This window comes from Pyrus communis, chromosome 11 (genome assembly GCF_041283825.1).
Source record: "Pyrus communis isolate YQ-2024b chromosome 11, ASM4128382v1, whole genome shotgun sequence".
Taxonomy (NCBI): domain Eukaryota; kingdom Viridiplantae; phylum Streptophyta; class Magnoliopsida; order Rosales; family Rosaceae; genus Pyrus; species Pyrus communis.
In genome coordinates, this window is record NC_142575.1 from 16,095,694 (window position 1) to 16,122,193 (window position 26,500).

Below are 26,500 nucleotides of genomic sequence, written 5' to 3' on the forward strand. Positions count from 1 at the left end.
TTGATGAGGAAGTGCAAAGGTTGAGAAAAAGAAGACTTTCGAGGATAGAGGAGAAAAAAAAATTAATAAAAGATATTTGATAATTACTAAAAAAAAATTTGAAGCTGCTGTCAAATTTGACAGCAAGACCCTTTGCTGCCATTTCATGTCATGCCACATAAGATTTGACATTTCAGTTGGAAACAATTAGTGGCTGTCTTTTTTTACTGTTATAGCTTATGTGGACAATTTGGCATCTCCTTAGAAGATGCTCTAACGTGTTTATTTCTTATTAATGACACATCATTTGGTTTGCAATTTGGTGCCTTTAGCATTATCCTTACTATTATTGTAAAAGCATCTCTTGGAGATGTCAAAATCATAAGTGGAATGTCATCGTGTATATTTGACATCAAAAGTCACTCCAACCAAAGTGTTACTTGCTAACTGGATTTGAAGAGTTTCTGATTTTGAGTCAAATTTGATATCAATGTCAAATTTATTTTTAATTCATTTTAATGGTAGGTCCCTTTTCCGCTAACATTTCAACCAATAAAAATTTTGTTTCAACATTTTTTTAATAATTACAACCATTTAAAACTCTATTTAAATCTTCTAAAACAAAACTATTTAAACAATAAAAATAATATTTAACATTTCGGTTGAAGAAGTACAAAATTTGACATAAGACTTCAGATTGTCACATCAACCATCAACTGTAATTTGACTCTTATAATTTGACAATTCTTTTGGAAATGTCTAATACAAACAATATATTTATCACATTAACAGTAGCAAATAGATCAACGGTTCTAACTTCTTAATGTGTTTTTGTCCATTTATTTTTATACAATTTGATAACTAAAGCATCTCATGTTTTAATGATTTTTTATAAAAATAATCTTTAAAGATTGCTTTAGTGCACGAAGTTTCGTAAATCGATTACATAGTGAATGGTGGAGGAACTCCTCATTTATTATTGAAAGGTCAAGTCAATTTCATTCTCTATGAAGTGATGGGGGTTTAAGGCTAAGGGCCAGTTTTTGATCTTGCTTGTAGTGTTACGTGTTGGCGGTCACATTGTACTTAAAGAGAGAAAATTTGTTTGCACTTTTAAAAATTATGAAGGTATTAGAGGGAAGAGAAAATATTCATCGAGGGTTTAACATCTCCCGTTTTTATGAAAGCAGCTTTTAAAAAAAACCCTATGAACTAGTGTCAAAAGTTATTGTACATAGTTGATTGTTGTTAAACCAAGTAAGAAATTTGAATGAGACGAGATATTTTGTAACAGGCAGCAAGCTACAACAGAATCCTTGTCTGTGTCCAAGGAAGGAAGGATGCTCGTCTCAAGAGACAAGGAAGGAACCTTCACTTTTGCCGTGTATCAAGTCAAGTTTGTCACCAATTCTCTCTTGCCCCAACCAATTAAACCAAGCATATACTTGAACTTGTGAAACAAAGAACCCTAACAACAACAACAACAACAAAAAAGGAATAACTTAAATCCAACCGATTAAACCATTCATGTGCCAATATCATCATCATGTGTATAGCTATAAAATCCAACCAACCATTCCTTCCATTTTGCACATCACTACATTCAAATACAAATCTATCTTCTATCTGCTATCTCATACAAGTTAATTAACAAGAGAGGCTGAGTCTAGTCTGATTTACATTCATCGATGGAGGGAAAGCCGTCTTCTGCAAACATTAATCGTGTTTATGAAGACATTGAACCATCAGCTGAATGGGAAAGAGAGGCAGCTTGTGACACTCTCCTCATTTATCTGCACGGTTTGTTGCTTGCTTGCTAATCCCTTTTCATCATAATCTCTAGTATCTTTTGTCGTTTCTTTGTCAATATATCCATAAATCTGTCTACCTAATTAATACAAGTAAAATTCATTCTGTTTATTCAATTAATTGGTTTTTAGTAAAAGACTTGTGTGTTTTAGCCCGTCCCGATGTGGGAACTAGTCTGGTACAACACCCTGATGGAGCGTGTTGGAGAATGTAAATTAACAATTATCGAAATTAACCATGTGATGTGAACTTTTCTTTATTTATCTTTGTTTTTCACATGGTCTTTAAAAATGATGAATGGAGGAGTGTTGTTTGAGGATGCTTTGATTGATTTATTGTGCAGGATTTAGAAAGGAGAATCTGAGGATTCAAGTAACGTCGTCTCGCAACATAAGGGTGTTTGGTGAACGCGCACTTGGTCATGACAACAAGTGGCAGCGTTTCCGAAGGGAATTCCCCATTCCCTCCAACTGCGACACCAACGACATCAGTGCTAGATTTGAGAACGGCATTCTCTACGTCAAGCTTCCAAAGGCAATTGCTCCCGCAGTAGTTGAATCGAGGGACAAACCACAAAAGCCACCCACCACCACAGAAGCTCCTAGGCCACCCGCCACAGAAGCTCCAAAGCCACCCAAAGAAGCTCCCAAGCCACCAGCCGTGGAAGCTCCAAAGCCACCCAAGGAAGCTCCTAAGCCACCAGCCGTGGAAGCTCCAAAGCCACCCAAAGAAGCTCCCAAGCCACCCACCACAGCAACACCTAAGCGTCAAGAGCCCGCACCCACCACAGAAGCGCCTAAGCCTCAAAAGCCCATAAGCACAAGTGATCTGCCACAGCCTCAACAGAGGACTAATGCTAATCAAGAACAGAACAAGAAAAGCGATGGTGGATCACATTACGTGCCTGAGGTGCCTCCGCGGGCAGCGGAGAAAGAGAAGGAACCAATTCATCATCCAAGTCAGGTGAAGAAGAGTACTGATAGCCATGCGTTAGCTGATGCAAGCAATGCTGCTGCTAAAAAACTTGAAGATAATCGGGCGAAAAAGGTTGAGGAGGATTCGACAAAGGAGGAGTATAAAAGAGCAATATTCGGGCATGAGAACACCGCCGGGGGTGTTGATAGGTGTTATAGAGCACAAGGTTATAACTGCAAGCAGGTGCTTCAAGGCTTGATCATGGAGCTGAAGCAGCAGCCAAGGAAATTGGTAAACTTGGGTCTGGCATTTTTATTTATTCTGATACTTGGGTTTTATGTCAAACACACAATCACTTTCGTTCGGGAATTCAAACGCGAAGAACTGTAAATCTGTAACGGCGTCTTGTGTATAGAAGCCGTTCTAACGGTTGAATAAAATGCATATACCAAATGCATGAATTGAATAAAATGGCTTAACAATTTGGAGGGCTATATATGCCCAATTTGTTTACTTACAATCCCTTGTAATTGAAATTTAAATTAACAGTTAAAACATGTTATATATTCTATATTTCATTTCACGATTGAACAAATACGATCGATGTGTTTATGTACTCCTATCATAAAAGCATTCATGCCTTGCAGAAACGAGTGCCGGAAATTAACTGGTATAAATATGAACTTCATCCTAACAAAGCTTTCTCTTTTCAGGAAGAATTGATCATTCCCTTGTTACCAGATACAGTGTTACTGAAGCTTCTAATTAGTGAGCAAAAGGAATGCAATTTATTATAACTCATATGGTTATCAGACTAATGCAAACGGGGATGAGCAAGAGAAAAGGCTACCTGCCATCAGTTTTGAGAATTAAACATAAAATTTATTGTAGTATCCGTGTAGAATTAAACATAAAACTAAGTCTGTCGTGTAGAAGACCATTTCTGTTAAAAGTTAGAACCATCTCCACAGCTCAATTGCTTTCTTCATTTGGGAACTCCAGGATGAAAGGAACCCACTTGTCATCACTAACGGGCAGCACCGTTATGTGATTAGGGAGTGAAATATCTGGAAATTGGTTGTAAACTCTAACCCTGTGGCACAGCAAGTAACTCTTCAGTCCACCACCTTTCCATCCATTAGTATCTGAAATTGAAACATCAGTAGGAGGTTTCAGTTTTTTAAATGTTTGAGAGGGACCGCTTTCTTCAGTTGAAGGGAATATCGATTCAGAACATGAGGAAGACTGTCCGGTTTTGTTCATGTTATCCATTAGCACTTCTGCATGAGATGATGAATTTTCTGATGAGACTGACTCTTGAACTTTGATAGCAATGCGTTCACAGAAAAATGGTAAAACAATTTGAAATCCAACTGCACAAAAACTGGTAGAAAGATGCAAGGTATTAGATGAAGATGTCACCTTTAGTTTCATTAACACGGTCCTCATACTTGATAGCTGGAGATAAAACCGATTGATGTTCATGTATGAGATTCTCAAGTGACTCAACAGCAGTGGTCAAGTCTGAGCTTTGAGTGGTTTTGATGGCACTTTCTGTCAATCCACCTAACAGAAATTAACCTAGCTTCTCAATGTACAACATCATTGACTTTCTGTCATATGAAAATAAGCACAAGCACTGAAGCAAACACGACTCCAAAGTTGGATACAAAGATTTAAATTCTACGTAACATTGTGAAGCGAAATGTTATAAACGTAACACATTGTTTCCCTAAATCCAGATGATTAAATTCAAACACTGTCAAGTCAACTAAGTCCTAGTAACGAGTCAAAAACCATCTGGCGTCTATCACAGTGAATAATTTGAGATCATTAAACCCTGCCTTGCCAGGTAAGTATGAAAGAAAAAAAATTCATATGCAGCAGAAGAATATATACGATTTTTCTGTTTGTAGCGCTCATGCTAAATGAAAACCATAAGAACCTTTCTTCCGCCACAAAAATGAAACAACCGAAAGCTATCATCAGAAAAGGAAGAAGTAATTTAACTTACGCTGTTTTAACGAAATATAGGCAACCTTTGCAGCACTCAGCTCCGCCTGTTTCTTGGATTTCCCTGCTTTCCCGCAGAACCGCTCACCTTTTACCTCCACAGTGGTAGAGAACGTTGGCATATGAGATGCACCGGATTTCACAGTCTTATATGTCGGCATGCAAAAGCCTTCTTCCCGACCTAACTCCTGCAAAAGATTCTTGTAATGTCCCATCTCATCCTGTACAAGGAAAGTAAGAAAACTTATATTATTCATGTCTGCAACCATTGGAAATTGAGAGAAGAAATGACAGCAACTAGTTTCGAGAACTTGCATTAATTCGGGAGCTGTCTTCTGACAGTGACATCGAAACAGTGTTTGCAGCTGCGCGCTCTGCCTCCTTCAAAGTGTTGTACACCTCTGGATCAGCTGTGAATTGGAAATGTATATGAAACGTTAGTTCCATTTAAGTTAGATTAAGTTTGCCAATTTGAAATGTGCTTGATTGTCTACTGTTATGCATTCAAAGTAATAATAAAGAGATCACTTTTCATCGTTTTGTAGATGATTTACAGGTTTACAGTGCATGCATTTTGCAGAGCAGTATTGCGAAAATGGTCTCTTGGTCACCAGGCTACCAAGTAACTGAGACTCGTTATTAGTCCATGATGAGTCAATTTCATATTATATATTGCACCCTATTCTTAGTATGTTTTGGGTAATTATTTTGGTAGAATTTTGATATTTTGTTTTATATTTTCAATATAGGACATTCGACTTCCTCTGGAGTAAAACATGATCAAACGGATGAATTTTGGAGTGATTCAAATTGGAGGGCGTTCGTGTGTCTCTAGGCGTGTTCTTGTCAAAATTTGGGATTTTTCTAACAAGCAGTTATTTTCTGGCGATGGAATAAAAGAGCAGTGCGCAGTGCTGAAAAATGACATTTTTGAGCTTAAATTGCGTTTTTGGAGCCCAAGATGACCTCTGAATCTGATGGGTTCATGACCTTCTAGAGAAGTGTTCAGAATATTTCAAAGCTTAAATCCAACTATACTGGGCCGATTTTGGAGCAGTTTAGGGGTCCAAAATGTGGCTATGCAGATTTTAGGCGAATTTTACCATTTAATTTAAGGTTGTGTTTCCTATTTTATTTTAGTATTTAGTTTCCTAGTTTGATTGGAAGACTTTTTATTAGGAGGATTTAATTTTTACTAGGTTAAAAAGAGCTTGGCTGGCCCTAGTTAGAGAATACTTCTTCTCCGTGCATTGTTTGAGAGAGGAAATTGGCCAAGTGTAAAGATTTTTAGACTTTTTCATTCAAGGTGTTTTCGATCTTTTATTATTTCAATAAAGAACTATATGATTTTTATTATGAATATGCGTAACTAATTCTCCTTTTGCTAGGGTAAGGCCACGAGCCTTAGCAAGAATATGTAGTTTCTCTTCAATTTGCTTATGCTTATATGCATGCAGGTTTTCGAATTATTAATCACTAGTTTATACTATCTAATTGTCGTGATAATTCGCGACCATTAGGATGTTTAGAAGAGTAATTTGATGCAATTTTGGTCGGAGGTCGGTCCTTGAAATTGATGAAGGCTTCTTGTGATTAATATGTGCAAGTTCACTTTGGATGAATGTCACGTCTTAAGGGTTGTATGGTTTTTCAAAAGGTTTCACAAAGCTTAATGATTCATGCATGTTTAGATTTGATCTGAATACCACAAACGGATTGCATGTTTGATATGCGCTCTATATTGAGGGTCCAAGTAGGCATATGTTAGGAAAACATAACCTTCGAAATATGCATGTAGGTCATAAGTAATTAGGAGAATTATATAGGATTGTTAAGGTGACGGCGGATCCCTTGTGTTTTCCTAATTTGATTTCTACAAAATTGTTTCCTTTTTCCTCATCTTTAATATTGCAGATTTGTTTACTTTTATTAATTAAATTCGTTTTTATTAAAGTAGGTCATAAAATCAATCATCTCAAATTTCAGTTTTACAATAACTAATTTAAATTTGGTTTGCTTTGAACTATTTAATAATTCTTGTGGAGAACGATCTTGTGAGAACCATTTATACTACGATATCCTTGTCATTCTTGCAAGTATTATAAGAGTTTTTAACCCTTTTGCGTGTGTGGTAAAATTCCTATCAGTCCTAATTTGGTTGTCCTTTAGGTATGATTACATACTATGCATGCTATTCTTTACATAATTTTACTGGAAATATGTTTGTACATACTATGCAACACAAAATTATACATTTTGGAGACTAATTAATTTATAGATTAAACACAACGCAAGTTAAATCACAGTTTGACATGTACATACCAGTGCCAAAAGAAAGGTTAGAAGAAGGTGGAGAGGTGAAGTGAAAGAAAGCGAGCATGGCAGCTTGGTTTTGGGCTTGTTTGGACGATTTGTAAGAAACCGGGGAATCGAAGGAGAAGCCATTGACCGAAACAGAGGCCCCGAAGCAAGGGTTGTGATCCGGTCCGTCTTTCATGGCCGTGTATGTTGGCAACCCCCATTGCTTCCCATGGCAGACCTCCTGCAGCTTACTCTTGTACATTCTGATCTCAGCTCGACTCTCAAGTCCAAGTGGAAGAGCTGAAAATATATAAGTACCACTGTTGGGTTGAGTTGAGTAGTTAGGAGCTAACTTATCATTATCTCTTCATGTGAAAAGCATGAGTGCATTTGTAACCAAGAAATCATGAAGAAATTGCAACTCCATATGCATTTCTTCAGAACAAGATGTAAATGTGGATTCTAATTTCGTGCCTAACCAATAAAGAGAGCATACAGTTAATATGCATTTGGATACGAACTGATGTAGCACATAATATGATAGTAATTGTTGAGTTAAACTAAAATATTACAGGCCACAGTGAAATAAAGCCCAAGGTTGTGGTGTAAAATATTGTGGAGCCATAAAAGGCCAAGCATGAAGACAAGGCCCAAAAGACCGTTTTAGTTAAGGTCGGAACTAAGTTAGGTCGACTAATATTTGAGTTGAAGCTAAGTTACTCAATGTGTGATTTTTTGTAGTTTGAGAATGATTCTTTGCTTGAGATGGGGGCTTTTAAAGTAAGAATCAAGAATGTTTTTCTAATAGGAATGGTTGTTAACTATTGCCTAGGATATTCCTTCAGCAATATTCAGTGCCAAGCTAATAAACTTTCTCACCCTTTGATTAGACGCTCCTTCTAAATTGCTCTGAGCGGGAGAAAGGGTGGGTTGCAATGGTCACAGTCTGAATCTTGATTTGTAGTTTAACTTGCTGCTTGCCTGACTCTTTAGAGCAACTCCACCGTTGGAGTTTGCTCGAGGGACAGGCTAGGAAAAAGGGCCCAAGAGCCCGGCTTCAATGCATGGGGAGCCCGATGAACAGGCCAGGCCAGAGCTCCGGGCCCGTGAGGAATTGCTAGCCCGAGAGCCCGAGTGGATGTTACGCAACGGCTGACGTCAGCCCAATTTTTTATTTTTTTCTGTCAGACGCGTGCACCTCACCCGCGGGTGGGGGTGTGTCACCCGACACTGTTTCAGCGCCTAAGGATCGCAGCGCAGTTTCGAATAGTTACCGTTGGGAAGCCACGTGGCTTCCCATGGTCCGTTGGATCTCAACGACTATATAATGTGGATCGTCCGATTTGTGACGGTAATAAAAATAAAATCTTATTTAATATCAACTGTTAGATCTGAGATCAACGATTGATATTATTCTGCTTTATAAATAAATGAAAAAAAGAAAAAAAAGTTTTAAAATTAAGAAAAGTTATCATTGTGACACGTGGCACAATCTGGAGTGTTGGAATTCAATTTTTTTTTTAAATCCAACGGCAGAGATTAATTAGTTCAATAAAAATTTAAAAAAATTGTAAAAAATCCGAAAAAAAAAATTTGAATTTAAAAAAAAAAAATTGTTTTTACTTTTCTATAAATACCTTCTCATTATCATCTACCTTATACCACAATTTCATATTTTCTCAACTACTTTCAATCAAATTCCTATCCTTCTCTCAAAGTTTCAATCCAATTTTTTTTCAACAAAATGACTACTGATGTAGATACGAATTGGACGCTTCTTGAAGATATTGCGTTGTGTGCTAGCTAGGTTGAAGTTACTCATAGTTCGCTTACGGGTAATGACATGTAGTTGCGAGAAATGTGGAGTCTTATTCATACCAATTATCTTGAGAAAATGGGTGGGAAAAGAACCAAAGAATCGATATCCAGTCGTTGGAAATTACTTAGCCAATTGTTTAGTACGTGGAGATACGCCTTGACACAAGCTAGTAATAATATTCGAAGTGGGAAAAATTACGCAGACCAGGTAACAATATATTATTTATTTGTTTGTATTATTTATTTGTTACCTACTTTCATTATAATTATTTATTTGTATTATTTATTTGTTAACTACTTTCATTATAATTATTTGTTTGTATTATTTATTTGTTATAATTATTTGTTTGTATTATTTATTTGTTACCTACTTTCATTATAATTATTTGTTTGTATTATTTATTTGTTACCTACTTTCATTATCCCGCATTGTGTAGCAACTTCAAGCACAAGTTTGGTATGGTGCCAAAACCAAAACCCAAAATAAATCATTCAACTGGTGGGAATGTTGGAATATTGTCAAAGATTGTCCTAAATTCAAAGTTGTGCATGTTGGTCCAGAAGTTTTCATGAACAACACCCATCTACACTCTACACCTGATCATGGCTCGCATGTTCATGAAGGTGAAGCAGAAGAAGTGCTTGAAACGCCCCCCTGAACAAGCTTCGGGATCGACCCGTTATCCAATTAGGCCTGAAAGTAAGAAGGCTTAAAAGAGAAAAGGGAGTGCTTCAAAGAATGATTATGCAAAGTATATGGAAGAACTTGCTCGCCAAGGTGAATTGACTTTGGCGCAGGACATGGTGAAATTTTAGGCTGATAAGGCTAGAGAGGAGGCAAATGCTGTAGTTGTTGAGAGAGCATTTAAAGCTAATTAGAGAGAAAGAGAGCTACTTAGACAAGAAAGGGAACATGTTAGAGAAGAAAGAATGGCTCAACGAGATCGTGACATTATGAACACGCCTTTAGAAGGGAAGTCTCCAAATTCTAAATATTTTTGGAAGTCGAAGAAAGTGGATGCGTTGCGAATGAGGCATGCAAGAGAAGCGAGAGCAAGAGAAGATAGTCCTAGCACGACAAGAGAAGATCATTCTAGCATCACAAATTGGTTAAGTGATGATGAATAGAGTACTTTTTGTAATCGGAGCCCATAATTTTCCAATCACTTTGGGTTGTAATTTCTTATTTATTGAATAGAGTACTTTATATTGTTTCCAATTTATTGATTTTAGTACTTTATTTAATTTGGTAATTTATTTATACTAAGAGAATCTTTATTCAAAAGACATTTAAACACACCAAATAAAATTACATAAACATACCAAATAACAAAAAACTCACTAAATGAACTAAAAGAAACACACCAAAAAAAAAATTAAATAAACACACCAAAAAAAAACGAACACACTAAATAAACTAATGGCTCATGTTGCACGGGTTCTTTGGTGGCGTCATGAGCACAATATATACGTGTTCTTGAATTATTCATCGTGCCTGGCTCATATTCATCAACAGCATCATAATCGTACTCATCTTCCACAATCATGTTGTGAAAAATAATGCATGTCATCATGATGGATCGAAGCAACTTTACATCAAATAATCTGGCAGCACCCCTAATGATTGGGCAAGGACGTTGAGGTCATTTTAAGCTCCTGGAACCTTGAAAAAGGCATGCCAAATCCATGTATCAAAAGATGCCACCGCCTCCAAAATAATACTTTTTGCTCCTTTTCTGTCCCCATAAGCACCTTGCCATGCACTTGGACAATTTTTCCACGTCTAGTGCATAGAATCGATGCTTCCAATCATCACAGGAAAACCTTGCATCTCGCCTTTCTTCAGAAGCCTTTGCAAGTCCATGTCAGTAGGTTTCCGGAGATACTCTGCGGTGTAAATAGATTCGATTGCTCCGCAAAACTTCATCAGGGACTCAAGAATGGTTTATTTCTCCATCCTCGTTATCTCATCCACTTGGTCTACATATGCTCCATATGCAAGTATCTACAAGGTAGCAGTAATTTTTTGCTGTGGAATGAGACCCATAGCACCAAACACATCCTTCTTTTGCATAAAGTAAGAATCATGGTTGCAAACAGCAATCATGATTTTGTTGAACAAATGTTGTTCCATTCTAAAACGATGTCTAAAGTACGTATCAGGGAATGCACTATTACAGACAAAATAATCGTCCAAGAGTTCTGTACCTCGTTAATGCCTGCTTCTATCAAGGTTTCCGGCACGACTGGGCCTGCAGATCTGACCCACAGCTTGGATGACTCGACGGGAATGTGAGGCTCTTACCATTCTTACTTCGTCATCTCTCCTTCTACGCTCCTCATCCTCTTCCCTCTCATTTTGGGCCACCTAGAGATTGAACATTCCTACTGATTGGTTAAACAATTCTTTCTCTTGCTGATCGAGTTACCACATTATCCTTGTGGAAGAAGAAGACATTGTAAGAAAGAAGCAAAAACTATGAATAATGATAGAGATTTTGGTGAAGAAGGAAGTAGAAACTATCAATAATGATAGAGATTTTGAGAAAATTGGTGTGAGATTTGTGAAGATGGATGGTGGATTATATGGAGGATTCAGAAAGGATTTGGTTGTAGATAATGTCACGTGGCATGCCGTCATTCGTTAAAAATCTGATGGAAATCTATCATCAAAGATTGTAAACAGATTATGACACGTGGCATGCCGTCATTCTTTAAAAATCTGATGGAAATCTATCTTCAAATATTGTAAACAGATTATGACACGTGGCAAGACGTGGTTGGTTAATAATCTTATTGGAAATCCATCACCAATAATTGTATTTTCGGATAATGACACGTGGTGCAACGAGTACGATTAAAAATCTTATCAGAAATCCATCACCAATAATTGTCTTTTCGGATTTTATGACAAGTGGCACAACAAGAACGATTAAAAATCTTATCCGAAATTACACCACAATTATTTTGTATTATTTTATAACTTTTCGGATAATGACACGTGGCACAACAAGAACGATTAAAAATCTTATCCGAAATTACAAATAAAATTATTTTTTATTATTTTATAAGTAGAAAAATACTAATATTTTATTGCCTATTACCAGGGCTATTGAAGTGCAACGGTGGAGATGCAAAAGGTGATTACTGTTCATTAAAGGCAATTACTGTTCACTGGGTGGATAGCATAGTGTATTGCCTGGGGGAGGGTTCCCAAGATGGAATTGCTCTTATGGCTAAATGCAAAGACTCATAATCCTATTTTTTACAAAACAAAACACAAAAGAAATCTAAGGTCTGTTTGGTATTTGATTTGGATCCAATGTTTTCAACTCAAAAACAAGTTTTGAGTCACAAATTTAAATCTTTATTTGGTATTTGATTTGAATACAATTCTCAAAACCATAACTCAAAAATATTTGAAAACAACGCTTATTTGTTGAAAACGCAAAAAGTGTGTTTTTAAACTTTTTATTTTTTAGGATTCACCGCTCACTTTTGTTTGTCTCTCTCCATCACTCACTCCCCCTCTCTTCCTCTCTCTATCTCTACCACTCACTGCCATCTCTCTCTATCACTCACTCCCCCCACTCTCTTCCTCTCTCTCTCTACCATTCACTGCCATCTCTCTCTATCACTCACTCCAGTCTCTCTCCTCCTCTCTCTTCAATCTCTTCCCACTTGCATTCACCATGGCCACCACCTCTATCCTTCTTCCTCGGGTCGAGATAAATCGACGGCAACGAATAGTCATTGGTTTTTGGAGGTCGTTGGATCTCATATTTTAGATTGCCGACATGACCAACCTTGGTCTGTCAGCACGAGTTTGGAGGAAGGAGTCGGTAAATAGCAAAAGGGGTCGCCAAGGACACGAGTTTGGAGGAAGGAGTTGGTAAATAGCAAAAGGGGTCGCCAAGGAGGGGAGGGATGCAGTGGTCGAGAAATTGGTCTGGCCTAGGCGTTTATTTTGGATTAATTTTGAGAAGTTGCATGCCAAATAAGGTTTTGAATTTAAAATTTTTCAATCAAAACATGTGTTTTTAGAAAGAAAAAAAAAATCAAAAGTTTGAGTTATGTTCTCAAGTTAGATACCAAACAGTAAGGCTGGGTTCGGTTCGGTTCGGTTCAATTTTTTTCGATTTGGTTTTTTTTTTTTTTTTTTTTTTTTTTTGAAAATGAATAAAATCTCAAAATTTTAACATCTCCAAGACAATCATAACATAACAAAGTCTAAATTTTACAGAAATATTCCACTTAACTAAAATCATAAACTCAAATAAACCTTCAAGATTTCATGTCTTCCACGCACTTCTTCTCTTCAACTCTTGAAGCTCAACGCTTAGGCGGCCTAGGAGGCAACATAGCAGATTAACAATGCAACCGTTGCTAAGAAAGAGAGCTCTACCTTAAGTTTGTAAAATTCACAAGTCAAGAATTGAAGCATGGTGAATACAGATAAACCATTTACGATCAATTTTCTCAAACACATTTGTTGCAAACTGTCCACCCCGTTAATTAGCATACATGTACAATGCAACCGTCTATACATGTACAATGTATAGAGCTCTACTTCATTAGTAGGGGATCAGCCTAAACTTGACTTATTTATAGAAACTAATTAGTTGACAATTAACTGTCTAGGTTTCTAATTAGGGAGTGATCCATTGCCCAGTTGTTCTAGCTCTCCTAGTGGACTAGTAGTACACTCAAACATGACAAACAAATACTAGTTTGCTAGCAAGATTAAAATCCAGTTGCCCAGTTCTAGCTCTCCCATTGCCCAATTGTTTTTTAGCCTACTGTTTTTTAATTTGCTAGCAAGATTAAAATCCAGAAAATAGAAAAACAATCACATTGAACTTTAAAGCCAGATATGGAGTCACAAAGTCCTATCCTTCTAACCATAAATCGAAAAGTGAATAGTAATGGCAGAAAAAAATCCAGAAACAATCACACTGAAAATGAGCACACATTCATAGAACTTAGTCACTTCATAACACTAATAAATCCAAAAGTAAGTAGTAACGGCAACAAGAAACCCAGAAAATCGGCTGATTAATAGAAAGTGCAAAGTATGAAATGAATCATTCTCTAATCAGAACCGATTTCAATAGATAAATAGAACAGAAAATTAAACACAGAGAAATGAGATTATGAGGCTAACCTTTTGTAGTGGAGACTCGAAACGGCAAAAAGAAGTTCACGGTGAGATGAGAGACTAACGGCGAGGGCGAGGTGTGAGAGATTAAGAGTGAGAAGGGTCGCGCCGTCGCGGGTCGCCTGGGATTCAAGACCAAGAGAGACAAAGAGTTCAAGAAAGACAGAGATTGATTGAAGTTGAAGACCAAGAGAAAGAGAGATGAGGCTAATCTTTTGTTGTCGAGACTCAAAACGGCAAGAAAAAGCTGATGGTGAGGGCGAGGTGTGAGAGATTAAGAGTGAGAAGGGCGGGTCACCTGAGAGATTGAGAGAGATAGAGCGATTGAAGTAGAAGACTGAGCGAGAGAGAGAGGAGGCTCAGGCTGCGCGAGAGGGATATTGGGTTAGGGTTACACTTGGGGTAAAACGACACCGTTTTAGCAACACAAATCTGCAAGAAGTTGGAGGCATGGACATGGAGGGTCTCACAAATATGAAGCTTGGAATAGAAAGGAGGATGCGGGTTATGGAGAAGAATGGAGAAATTAGAGGCATGGACATAGAGGGAGTCTGAAGGCATGGAACAAGATAGAGAAGAGGGAATGAAAAATAGAAAAGGTGTGGGTGCTACTATTGGTGGCTAGGGTTAAAGGGTTTTGTTGATTTCTCATAAAAATTTAAAAAATTCTTCGGAATCTTGGAGGCATGAGGGTTTGAACCCATATGCTCCAGCTTGAAAAGTTTCATTGAAACCAACTTGGCAACTTGTTTTGTTTTGTTATGAATGTATGACTAAACTATTTATAAATATTGAAAAAAATAATTAAATATATATATCGGTTCGGTTCGGTTTCCGAACCTCAAAAATCGAATTCGAATTTGGCAAATTCAGTTCGGTTCGGTTTGACAGTTTCGGTTCGATTTTTTTTTCGGTTCAGTTTTTTCGGCCTCGGTTTGGTTTGATTTTCGGTTTTCGATTTTTTGAACGCACCCCTACCAAACAGGCCTTAAAGTCTTGTTAGTTCTTTTTTTTTTCCAACAATCTTGTTAGGCTTAAAAAAGGAAAATGTTAGGAATACCATTTTCTAAATCACAGTTATTAGCTATATAATGTGTCACTAATAGAAAATAAGCACATTAATTAAATAATTAAGTAATAGGGCGAAGTGTCGATTTAGCCCCTAAACTATCATCTTAGTGAAAATTAGGTTCCTGAATTATTTTTTCAGTAAAATAAGTCCCTAAATTAGTTAAAATTGCTAATTTCATCCCTTATATTATATTCAAAGCTATTTTATTCTTTTTATTTTATCAATTTAAGTCACTTGACACACTTTAGAATGTGTTACTGTTCTTTTCTCGCCCATAATAGCCCTTAACATTTCATATAGGTTGTGAATCTAACGTCTAATTTACCATTTAAAGTTAACTTCATACACTATTTCTTTATGTAAAATTATCAATCTACCTTCCAATGTGTATCATATGTAAGTAACGTGACATAAATGAACGGAAAACTGAATATATTAGCCTCGAATATATAATTGGCAGATTTTTATAATTCAATTACTGATTTTTTTGAAAAAATTAGTTTAGGAGCCTAATTTTTAATCAGGTGACAATTCAGAAACTAAATTGGCAGTTCACCCTAAATAATAATCTAATCATTATCAACCAAATCATATGCTCTATAAAAGAAAAATGCTAAGGAGACTCTCTCAATGTGAGACTCTTCATGGACTATCCACCACCTCATATGTTTTACACAATGCTTTAGAATATTTTGGTATGGAATTGTGCCAAAATAATAAGGTAGGGGAGAGTTCATGGAGAATTCCATTTTTAAGAGAGTATGCTCAACGTTCTTTTTATAAAGGGAGTTTTAATGAAAAGCCAGCGGTACTATTTATCTTAATGAAAAATCATATTTTAACACTAAAAAGTCAATTCTGATACTATTCATTTTACATTTTATTTTATTCTTATTATTAAAACTCAAAGTTTTTAATCATTTTTCATTAGTTTTCTTTTTATAAAATATGATTTAAATAGATGGGAAGGGAATACGATTCAGCTTCCAACACCGGATCCCTCGATCAGGTTTTCTATCTCCCTCCTCCCTCCTCCCTCCTCCGACACCACCGCCAGCCCAAAATAAAGGTTCCCCCTCGCCCCCTCCACCAACCTCCTCCTCTCTCAGCCCTTATCCGCCCACAGCCTCTCCCTCCATCGCTCTTCAAGCCATCAAAATCCGCAATTTTGACAGCCTGACGAAAGCGACGTAAAGCGAAAGAGGTTGGAGTTCTCTCTCGGTTTTCCTTCTCATATTAATTTCTAGTTAAATTTTCAGCAACCTTAATCTCTGCTAAACCTCATATGGATATCTGTATCAATACACACACACACACAGAGACACCTATGTATATATTTAACAAACAATTTCGACTGTTTAATGTTTCAACAGTGTCTGTAACGGAAAACAAAAGTTTTAGCTGTTTCATATCCATGTCTTTTCACACGTTGACGTTGGTGTGCTTTTTGTTTCTAATTTTGTTTACTGTTATTTTTGCTTAAGGGAAAAATGGTGTCTGAGTTAATAAATGCGAATCCGGTCATCTACGAAAGGAAAGAGCGTCGGGTTCGTAGCGTTCCAAGTGCTGCTGCCGATGAATATGCCGTTGAAGCCATTGACCAACAAGAGATTTTTGATATCCTTTCTGTATATACCTGTATTTATGCATTTTACTGTAAATGTATATGAAGCATCTATGTGTATGCCGAGAAGAGTTTTTGTTTTCTATGAACGAATATTAATCCATTGATTAACTTAATTGCTATACTTTAATCAGTTTCGAAAGTAGTTTTATGTTTTGTCTTGTATGCCGGGATGAGTTTAGTCGTCCTTAACAATTCTTAAATCATATTAGAGATATAAGGGACCCGGAACACCCTTATTCTTTGGAGGAGCTCAAAGTAATAACCGAAGATGCAATTGAAGTCGATGATGGCTGTGGCTACGTCAGGTAGACAGACCTTTTTATGCTCATTTTAAATAGGCTTTTGCCTAGTTCTGGCTATGTTTTGAACCCTGTTGGCTAAATGATGATTGTTTTCTTCAGGGTCACGTTTACTCCTACCGTGGAACATTGTAGTATGGCAACAGTTATTGGTCTTTGCTTACGTGTTAAACTCTTAAGGAGCTTGCCTTCTCGTTACAAGGTACGATCTTTATCTTCTTGTTGAATTGGATTCACAGTATTCTCTATTACCATGTTATATAGGTTAAATTGGGAGTGAATACCAGGACTCCGTCAAATTGAATTTCTGCCCGTATAATAGTACTGTTTTTTAAGCTGTTGAGATGAATGTAAAATGTAACCGTCTGTTTAATTTATGAGATTTGGGTAAATAAATGGAGAGGGGTTTGTTTGGAGAGTCATATTATTGTGCATTATAATACTGTGATATACATACAAAAGAGTCATGCACCATTTCTTATGTTGGGTGAATAAGAGTGGAAGCGGGGAAGACATTGCTCAAGATGGTGGAAGCGGGGAAGATATTGCTCAAGTTGTGTTTCTCTACAACAGTGTGATATTATGATGAACCTTTCCTATGTTGTTATTTGGTTGATTTAATATCTTGATGTTTAGCTTACCTATTAGGTCACAACACGTAGTGGAGATAGACTCTGTATTTGGTCACGATAGTATGCTTTTGATTTATGCCTGGAAGTTGGAATAACTATATAGGTAGGCTCTCAAATTTGGTTGAAAATCAGTAACAATTAGAGTGCCTTTTGCCGGTCTTTTTGTGTCCACTTATCTTTTTACTTTTCTGATAAAATGCTAAAAGGCATTCTGAAGCTCCAATTTTGTGAAAGCATCATTTTGTGCTGTTTGTTAAAGAGAATGAGTGTTTAAGGGCATCTTCTGATATGTCCAAGCTCGACATACAAGTTGATATGGTTTTTGTGGTGTATGTACACATCCAAGAATAAATGCAGAAACATGTAGGCACACAAGCACATACTCAAGAAATATTTTACAGCAACCACTTGGCATAAGTGTAGAAAATAAATTTTGATCGGAAAAGCCTCCAAATTTCGTGCATTGTTGTGAACTATTCGACCATTCGAACACTCTTGTGATGCCATTTAGAAATAATTATTGGACGCCCCATTTTCCTCCAAAGTGGAATAGCTCAGCATTGTCTGCCTATGATTCATGATGGTCCTTTTGTTTCTTCTCTATTGTACTGATTAAGTCTCAGCCTTTGTAAGCGTGCTAATTTTTTAATAATTTCATTGTGGTTAGGTGGATATTAGGGTGGCACCAGGATCTCATGCAACCGAAGCTGCCGGTACTCTCTCTCGTTCTCTCTCTCTCTCTCTAGGTTTTTGTGACACATGGTTGGGCTGTGGAATTTCTCATGATTCGTTGATATGATTCTCAAACCAATTCACAATTTAGCTTATAGCAACACATTCCATCTACACCAAGCTTACATTGCAAAGGTTACTGACATCTCATTACTAAAACAAAAGGTTACTGACATCTGTTTAAAAGAAACCTAGATGAAGTAGTCTTACCTTTCATCGGGGTGATGGAATAACATGTTAAAGGCATCTTAATAAATTTTTTGATTATTCTCGTCTAGCATTCGTGATTTTACTTTTCTTACGTGTGCAGTTAATAAGCAACTGAATGATAAGGAACGGGTGGCTGCGGCGTTGGAGAACCCAGGCCTCGTTGATATGGTTGATGAATGCCTTTCTCCTTCATACGAGTGAATGAATCGCTTATCTTGACTGATCGACTGGTCCAGTCATCACTTTACTACTTTTATACCAGATATTTATACATCTTGTGGCCACTTATGTTGGTACATTTTGAATGGCCAGTTAAGATGGGGAATATATGGATTAAAAGAAATAGAGCCCCTTGTTTAAAATTAGTTTCATTGTTTTTCCTCTCGACTGATTTGTATTGTATTAATGTACCACAGAATAGCATTAGTTTATGTTATGTGATTTAGTTTAAAATCAGATTGTTGAATAATTGGGGTTGCTTTGCTTTGATAACTTTATTGTTTGTTTTAAAGAGAAATTAAACAGATGAGAGCGAGGAGATGGAGAAATACATGGTTCTGATTTACCTTTACACTGTTTAGATGAGGAAATTTAAGATTACAAAGAAATTTTTAAAGGGTTTACATCACAAAGGGTCCCTAAAATTGACTTCTACCATCAAGACGGTCTTTGAAATTGAAAATTGATCAATGTAGTTCTTGAAAGTAGGCGTTGCAAATCAATGTGCTCTTTCCGTCTTAATGTTGTCAAAAAATTTATTATGTGTTGGTGTCACATAAATGAGTCTCACAAGTCGTTTTTTATTTTTATTTTTTATTTTATCATAAATGGTCCCTGAAATGATCCACAAAATTAAGATGGTCCCTGAAATTGAAAATCAATGTAATCCTAAAATAAATTTCTCAAATCAATGTGGTTATTCAGTCTTATTTCTTTCGAAATTTTTGTTACTTGCGGATGTGGCACATAAATGGATCCACAAGTCTAACTAAATAAAAAATAGGTCTAATAATTTAATAATTTAATAAAAGAGTTGTCAACTCAGTAACTCGATCCTGCAATCACCATTGATCCCAACTCGTACTCCTCTACCTCCATCTATGGTAGCGTTTGCTGTCTCTTCTCTAAAAAAGAAAATTCTCAAGACACTCATCTTTACACCCTTTGCAACCTTTTATCAAATTAGACCAGGACAGAGACCACCTTTGGTTATGACTTAGATTTGGTGACGACTTTTGTGACTCCGCCGTCAACATTTGGGCGATTGACAACCTCACAACCTTTATCTTGGAGAGCTTGTTGGATGCTCCTCTGGAGATCTTGGTGACGCAAAGAATGGCAAGCTCTGCCTTGAGATAATCTCACTATGCAAAAACGTGTTTTGACAACTTTTTTAATCAATTATTAAATCCACATCATCACATAACATAATTTTTTATAAAATTGTGACGGAATGACCATATTGATTTGTAACACCTAATTTTAGTGACTATATTGATCGATTTTCATTTTCAAGAACCATCTTATGGTGTGGGTCAATTTGAGGTGTTATTTGTGATATAAACTCATTTTAAAATGATGAAAATAGAAATGATGATTTATTATTTTATTATTTTTTTTGTTTTTTTTTAATTTTTGAATTTTTTTGTTTGGTTAATCTAGAAGAACAATGGAATTTGAATACGGAATTTGTTACTTTTCACTCTCACTCATAAAAATTTGGAGACACACCTATTTATATGAAATTTAAACTTGAGAATTGGAGGTCCCAAATTTCAAGTTTTTTTTCATGCGGAAATTCTAAATTTCTATGTTCATGAATCCAAAGAAGAGATTTATGGAATGAGAATTTGAATTATTTTGATTCTCAAGTTTCCTGCATTTACTAAAGTATAGGCATGAGAATTGTTTTACTTCTAAACTTTTGCTTGTGTTTACTAACGTGTAAGGAATTGGAGAAGTATTTTCTTTTCCGTAAGAACCGTAATCAAACCTAAAAACTAATAATTACATCAATTGGAGGAGTAGTTGATCTGATTCCTTTTCCTTTTCTTATTTCTAAGTTCACCCGCTATCTATTCTAAAGTTGAGGAGTGAATTGACTATAGATTAGCTACAGTCAATTGTTTGCCCCTTGATTTCACCTTATTTACAAGAAACCCATTAGATTTGGGCTGGTATTGTGACTGAGTTGTTTTGGGCTGCTCATGAAGTTGTCCCTGGTCTTTATCATTTGTTGGTGTGAGGTCAGCCCCTTGGGACTCTAAATGACGAGACTGCCCATCTGGGCTTCAAATCACACGATGAGGATTGCAAGTTAGAGGGGTGGAGTCGTCATTTCGTTCTTGGGGTTTCAGAGGGAGTGGGGTTAGGTTGTTCCCCATCATTTTGTTCATCTTTGTTGAACCTATGCCGTCGCAGAGAGATATAGAGATATAGAGAAAGAGGGGGTAATTTTTAAACTTTAGGAGGGTAATGTTGTCCGTTGGGTGCCCTCTTATGGAGAGAGTCGAAATCACTCTTTTACCCCTTTAAATCTTATCCAACGGACATGATTAGGGGTCATTTTCATCCTTTTGTACCTTGGGTTGGGGTAGGTCGATTCGATGGCTCAAAGTATTTTCTGCAATTCTGTCAGTTGCAAAGAGAGAGAGTAGGATTCTCTCCCCTTTTTTTTCTCCTTTTCTATTTGAACGGTCACGGTTAAGCCACGTTAACATTTTATATTAATTTTTTTATAGAAAAAGAAAGACAAAATAGAGAATGTGAGAGGAGGGGATGGAAGGGAATCGAAAGAGGAGATGAGAGATGGGGGAGTATGGGGTAGGGGAGAGGATTCTCGGGAAGGAGGTATGGGTTTGAGGAGAAAAAGTAAGGGAGAAGTATGGGGGTAGGCTGTGCCATTGGGGGTAAAGGAACAGAGAGCTACTATGAGAGAGAGGGATGGCTTCGGCTTTGATCTGATCAAACCCACCTCCAAAACCCTTCCTGATCACCATCTTCAGCAACCCAATTCAGAGCCTGCTCGGATTGGGAACTCTTGGAGAGTTTAATGTTTCGGAGTTACATGTTTTTGGATTTTTGTGTGTATTTTCTCAAGGGAAAAAAGTTGAATACATTTTTTGGTTTCTTAGCTACCGAATGGGGAATATTTCATTTATTAGTAATGCTTTGAAAAATGCGTGATTCATTAAGTGAAAGACGCTAACTGAATAGTTAGAGATGCCGCAAGCAAAGATCATATACCCTAATTGACTGCAAGTTACTTTTATTTGTGTTTGTAGTGATGTAATGTTGCTTCTGTTTATTGTGATTTTAAATCAAATGCCTTACTTCGTCCAAATTTACTACAAGATATAATCTGTATCTTACGGGAAATGGTAAATAGGCCATTTTCAGAATAACATGAAATTAGTTGGATATGGCATAAAAAGAGGGGATACTTATAGTCTCATTAATCTGGAAATTTGAACTTGTTAGGTGAAGAACCAAATTGTCTTATAGCATGCTTCTCATTTATTTTAAAAATGGATTGGATTCCTATAAATATTTTAGCGATTGCCACTTTAAGATAAGGCAGTTGTATTTTTCAAAGTGAATTATCTCATACATATACAAAACTATGTGAAATGGACTAAGCCAGAATGGTTTCTATTTAAAAAAAAAAGAAAAAAGAAAAAGAAGAAGAAGTTATCTCCTGTCTTTTGGTATCAGAACCGTCTATGTGTATATGATCGTTTCTTCATTGCTTCATTGTAGGTGAGAATGTTATGCGAGAAAGCAAGGGAAATTCTAATGCGAGAAAGCAATGTTCAGGTGTAAATTTTGGTTTCTTTAGTCTCTTAGTACATTTGTATTACATTACATATTTCACTGTTATTACGTTTTGTATGGGGGAAAAGCGTTATTGTTGTCCTTCATTGTGAACTGGTAACGTTGGTGTGGATCTTTCAAATTATATGGGTAGACACTTATTATTATTTATTTGCATAATAAAACGATTTCCAATTGCATTTCAATAAACCATGAATTCTCAATGCTCCAAGTTAATTAGATACGCTTAAATTAACTTTCAGATTTCCCTAGATTCATTGGATTGAATGGAATACGCATTACAACCAAATTATTCCTAATCAAAGTCCCTAACTATGGAATACGCATGATAGAGACATTCAACAAAGATCATTAAGTTCAACGGAAATCATAAACATCGACTAGGCATTCATAACTATGGAATAGGCATGAAACTTATGCCAAGAATTCGTTTAACGCGATTGTTTATAAGCAACCTCCACTACTTGTGAATATAAGTTCGTAACTATTAGATGAAACTCACTTATATTCTAGCGTCATATTCATGCATGAAAATTAAGCGTGCACTCTCAATAAACATACATAAATAAGTTATCAATCAAACAGTTAAACAAATTGAATTCACAATTTATGAAACGCAATTAGAAGTAATCAAATCAAAATGCAAGCATAAACATATATTTCGAATCCCCCCTAGCCAAGGGGGGTTTAGTTCCTCATACGTACAAAACAAAGAGAATTGAAATTAAACATTGAATTCAAAGGAAAAGAAACACCTAAACATTCCAACAACTCAAACTTGAATTGTATGAACGTTTAGGCCCGCTTCTCTTCCTCTTTGTTGTAGCACAAGGTCTAAGGTGAGTTTTGGGGATTATGGATGATGTAGAATGATAGGTTTTGTGGAATGGTGAAGGAAATGATGGTGTTTGGATTGATAGGGAACTCACGGCACAAGGGGATGATTTCTGGTGGTGTTTTGATGATTTTCTGAATATGGAAGAGTGAAATAGAATGTGGCTGCAATGGATGCTTATTTATAGGTGAAAAAGAGGGAATATGACAGCTATGAGGTTGGTGGAAATCTGGAAATGCAAAAGGGAATGCATGTGGCTGCTTTGTGTGAATGATTATGGGTGCATGTGCATGTGTTTTGACAGCTAGGTTGAATTAATTAAAGGGAGTGCATGTGGCTTGGCTGGAATGAATGGAATGCAATCTGAAATGGGATGGGAGTGCACGGCAAAGGGTGAATGGGTGATGTGTGATTGAATGATTAAAGTGCATGTGGAATGGCTGATTGTTTATGATGATGTGCACGGCAAGGTTGGAGAAATGATTATGGATGCATGTGTTGAATGATTTCTTGGTGAGGGATGTGGAGTGGCTGGAATGATGAAAGAATAAAGGGTGCATGTGGGTTGGAAATGTGCCTGCAATGATGAGAGATTATGCACGGCAAAGGAGAATATGAATGCATGTGGCTGATTTAAAGAATAGGAATGCATGTGATTAAAGAGTGGGAGATGGAATGGGATGCACGGCAATGTTGTTGTTGGTGTGTTATGCATGGCATGGTTGGGATTGTGGTGCAATGATGGAGGAATAAGTGCATGTGGCTGAGATGGTTTGATGAATGAATGTGTTTAAATGGTTTAAAACAGGAAACAAAGCCCTTCCTTGCATGGCAAGGAAGGGAGACACAAGGAAACACACGACATTGTCCTAAGGTTGCAAGGAATGTTGTTTCTGTGTTCTAAAATGCGTAGGAGTCTTCAATGATGCTCAAACATGAGGTCTTTTAGGATTTAACTTTCCTACTTCAAGTCTTCAATTTCGTCCATCCTCTTGGCTCCAAACATATGATATCCATTCCAATCTCTAATTTGCTCCAAAAGGCTCCAAAAGGCTCCAAAAGGCATCATTTTGCATACTTTGCCCTTAGAACCTGAAAACACACAAAAGAAGCATAAAGGACTAAAATAACTAAAGAAACATAACGTAAATGCACGAGAACAAGCCATTTAAGTCGCATGAATATTACTCCTATCAGTTGCCTCCCAATAAGTGTTTGCTTTAACGTCTTCTAGCCGGACAACACCTCAATTTAATCCTCACTATGGCCTGCGGCATGGAGTTGATCTTTGAATCGAAGGTGATACTTGAAATGATCTGGTAATTGTTTAAATTCTAGATTGGGTGCTTGAATCATTGAAATCAACATGTTAGTAGAAAACGAAATTGAAATTTGAGGAGGTGGCTTACCTATGTGCTGCGACAAGAACTCAAGAACAAACACTACTTCGAAAGTTTCAGGAATGTTGCTCTCAGCCAGATTTGGTGTGAGGGCAGTGACTTGTCCCGTGTCATAAAATCTAACTTCTTCGGGGATGGTTGTCTCAAGTACATCCTCTTTGATGAATTCTAGATATTCCCAGCCACTTCTTTCTCTTGAATCCTTCTTCTTGTTGTACAAACCTTTTTAAAAAATTTAGCACATTCTGGAACTCGCTTTACTGTATCAAGAATCGGGATATTAACTTGCACCTTTAGAAAGGTTTCAAAGATGTCTTCCTCTCTCTCTTATTTCTTGGCTTGCAAAAACTTGCAAAGGAAAGGGACATTTGGTGGAATAAGGTTAGAAAGAATTGAATTCGGAACAACCTTACTAGAATTGGATGGTGGTGGAGCTAGAGTGGTTGCGGCACTAGGATTGGGGATGATTGGATGCTGCGGCAAAACTTCTTCTAAGCTTGCCATGGCTGAGTCTTCCTCATCCTCTTCGGATAGCTCCTCTTTGTCTACTTCTAGGCTATGGTTAGACACCTTCAAATCACCTGTAACCTCCATACCACTTCTCAAAGTGATCGCTTCAGCGATTTCAAAATCTAACATCAAATTAACACTCGTTGACTTGGAAAGTTCGCTTTATTCTCGAATTTGTCCCATGAATTTTGTGATCTGTCCACTTTGATTATTCACGTCCCCCATCTCTTTAGCTTGGTCTTGTAAACCTTGAGTCAAAGAAGTTAGTGTTTGAAGAATTTTATCATAATCCATTGACGAACCTAAATTTGGTTGGGATTGTTGTGGAGGCTGTGGTAGCTGCAAAAGTCTTGAATAAAACTCCTCATATGGCTGTCAATATCCTTCTTGTTGAACTTGTTGAGGTTCCCTCCACATAAAATTTGAATGATCACTCCTACCTGAATTGTAAGTGTTGGAAAACAAGTTGTTCCTTGATTGATTATGGCCAAGATAACCCCAAGCATTGATACTATCCCAACCTCCATTCTCAATTAATTGAGGATGTTGATTAGTTTGATATCCTTGCCTATAGGACACACCAAATGTACCCACTCTTTGCATTCTGGACCTTTTGATATATTGTGACATAAAAGAAGTAAGATTCGCCATTTGAGCTTGTAGATTAGCAATTGCCATGTCTTGCTTCTTTAGTATCTGAAATCAAAGAAATAAAACAAAATCAAATATCAAAAGAAAAATAAACAAAAAACAGAATGATTAGCAATTTTACTAATCCCCGGCAACGGCGCCAAAATTTGATGTGATAGAAACTAACACACAAATTAAACCTTACAAATTATGTAATCGTAGTATGAATAAGTAGGGATCGTTCTATTCCGGAGATTAGAAGGGATGCTAATCAGCACAAATTAAACTTAAAACTTGAAAACTAAGCTAGATTAACACAAAATAAGAATTAAGGGGGATTTTTGGACGAATTTTAACAAAAAAAAAATGTAAATTGCAGCAAAAGAATTAGGTCTTGTACGAGATATAGGTGAAAGGCTAGCTAGAGGATTGTTCTCCACACATGAAACATATGCATACAAATCGATTTCCAGTTATTATTTCTATAAACCATGAATGATAATGCCCCAAATTAACTGTGAACTACACAAATTAACTCAGATTTTCCTAGGTTCATTGAATTGGACTCAGCGACACAATCAAACTATTCTCCTCAAGTTCCCTAACTATGAAAGGCATGATAGAGATACATCTCGAAGATCATTAAGTTCTGTGAAAATCGTAAGCATTGACGAAGCATTCGTAACTATGAAAAGCATGATACTCCTGCCAAGAATTTACTTAACT

The 26,500-nt window shown here is 36.7% G+C and overlaps 3 protein-coding genes across 3 annotated transcripts; 2 read left to right on the forward strand and 1 right to left on the reverse strand.

The window, feature by feature from the left end:
• The first annotated feature begins 1,449 nt into the window (after positions 1 to 1,449).
• Positions 1,450 to 3,223, forward strand: LOC137743804 (uncharacterized). Its single transcript, XM_068483742.2, has 2 exons — positions 1,450 to 1,779; positions 2,132 to 3,223. Exons 1-2 carry the CDS (start codon positions 1,668 to 1,670, stop codon positions 3,091 to 3,093), a joined length of 1,074 nt encoding a protein of 357 aa, XP_068339843.2. The 5' UTR covers positions 1,450 to 1,667; the 3' UTR covers positions 3,094 to 3,223.
• A 340-nt stretch (positions 3,224 to 3,563) lies between these two features.
• LOC137741846 (double-stranded RNA-binding protein 1-like) lies at positions 3,564 to 7,287 on the reverse strand. The gene is made up of 5 exons (XM_068481552.2): positions 7,039 to 7,287; positions 5,032 to 5,126; positions 4,718 to 4,937; positions 4,126 to 4,269; positions 3,564 to 3,983 (listed from the first exon to the last, which is right to left on the reverse strand). The coding sequence occupies exons 1-5, from the start codon at positions 7,277 to 7,279 to the stop codon at positions 3,676 to 3,678; spliced, it is 1,008 nt and encodes a 335-aa protein (XP_068337653.2). The 5' UTR covers positions 7,280 to 7,287; the 3' UTR covers positions 3,564 to 3,675.
• Positions 7,288 to 16,040: 8,753 nt separating this feature from the next.
• On the forward strand, positions 16,041 to 19,021 carry LOC137742710 (protein AE7). The gene is made up of 6 exons (XM_088678959.1): positions 16,041 to 16,269; positions 16,550 to 16,682; positions 16,892 to 16,997; positions 17,094 to 17,193; positions 18,291 to 18,336; positions 18,666 to 19,021. Exons 2-6 carry the CDS (start codon positions 16,556 to 16,558, stop codon positions 18,764 to 18,766), a joined length of 480 nt encoding a protein of 159 aa, XP_088535085.1. The 5' UTR covers positions 16,041 to 16,269; positions 16,550 to 16,555; the 3' UTR covers positions 18,767 to 19,021.
• The last annotated feature ends 7,479 nt before the right edge of the window (positions 19,022 to 26,500 follow it).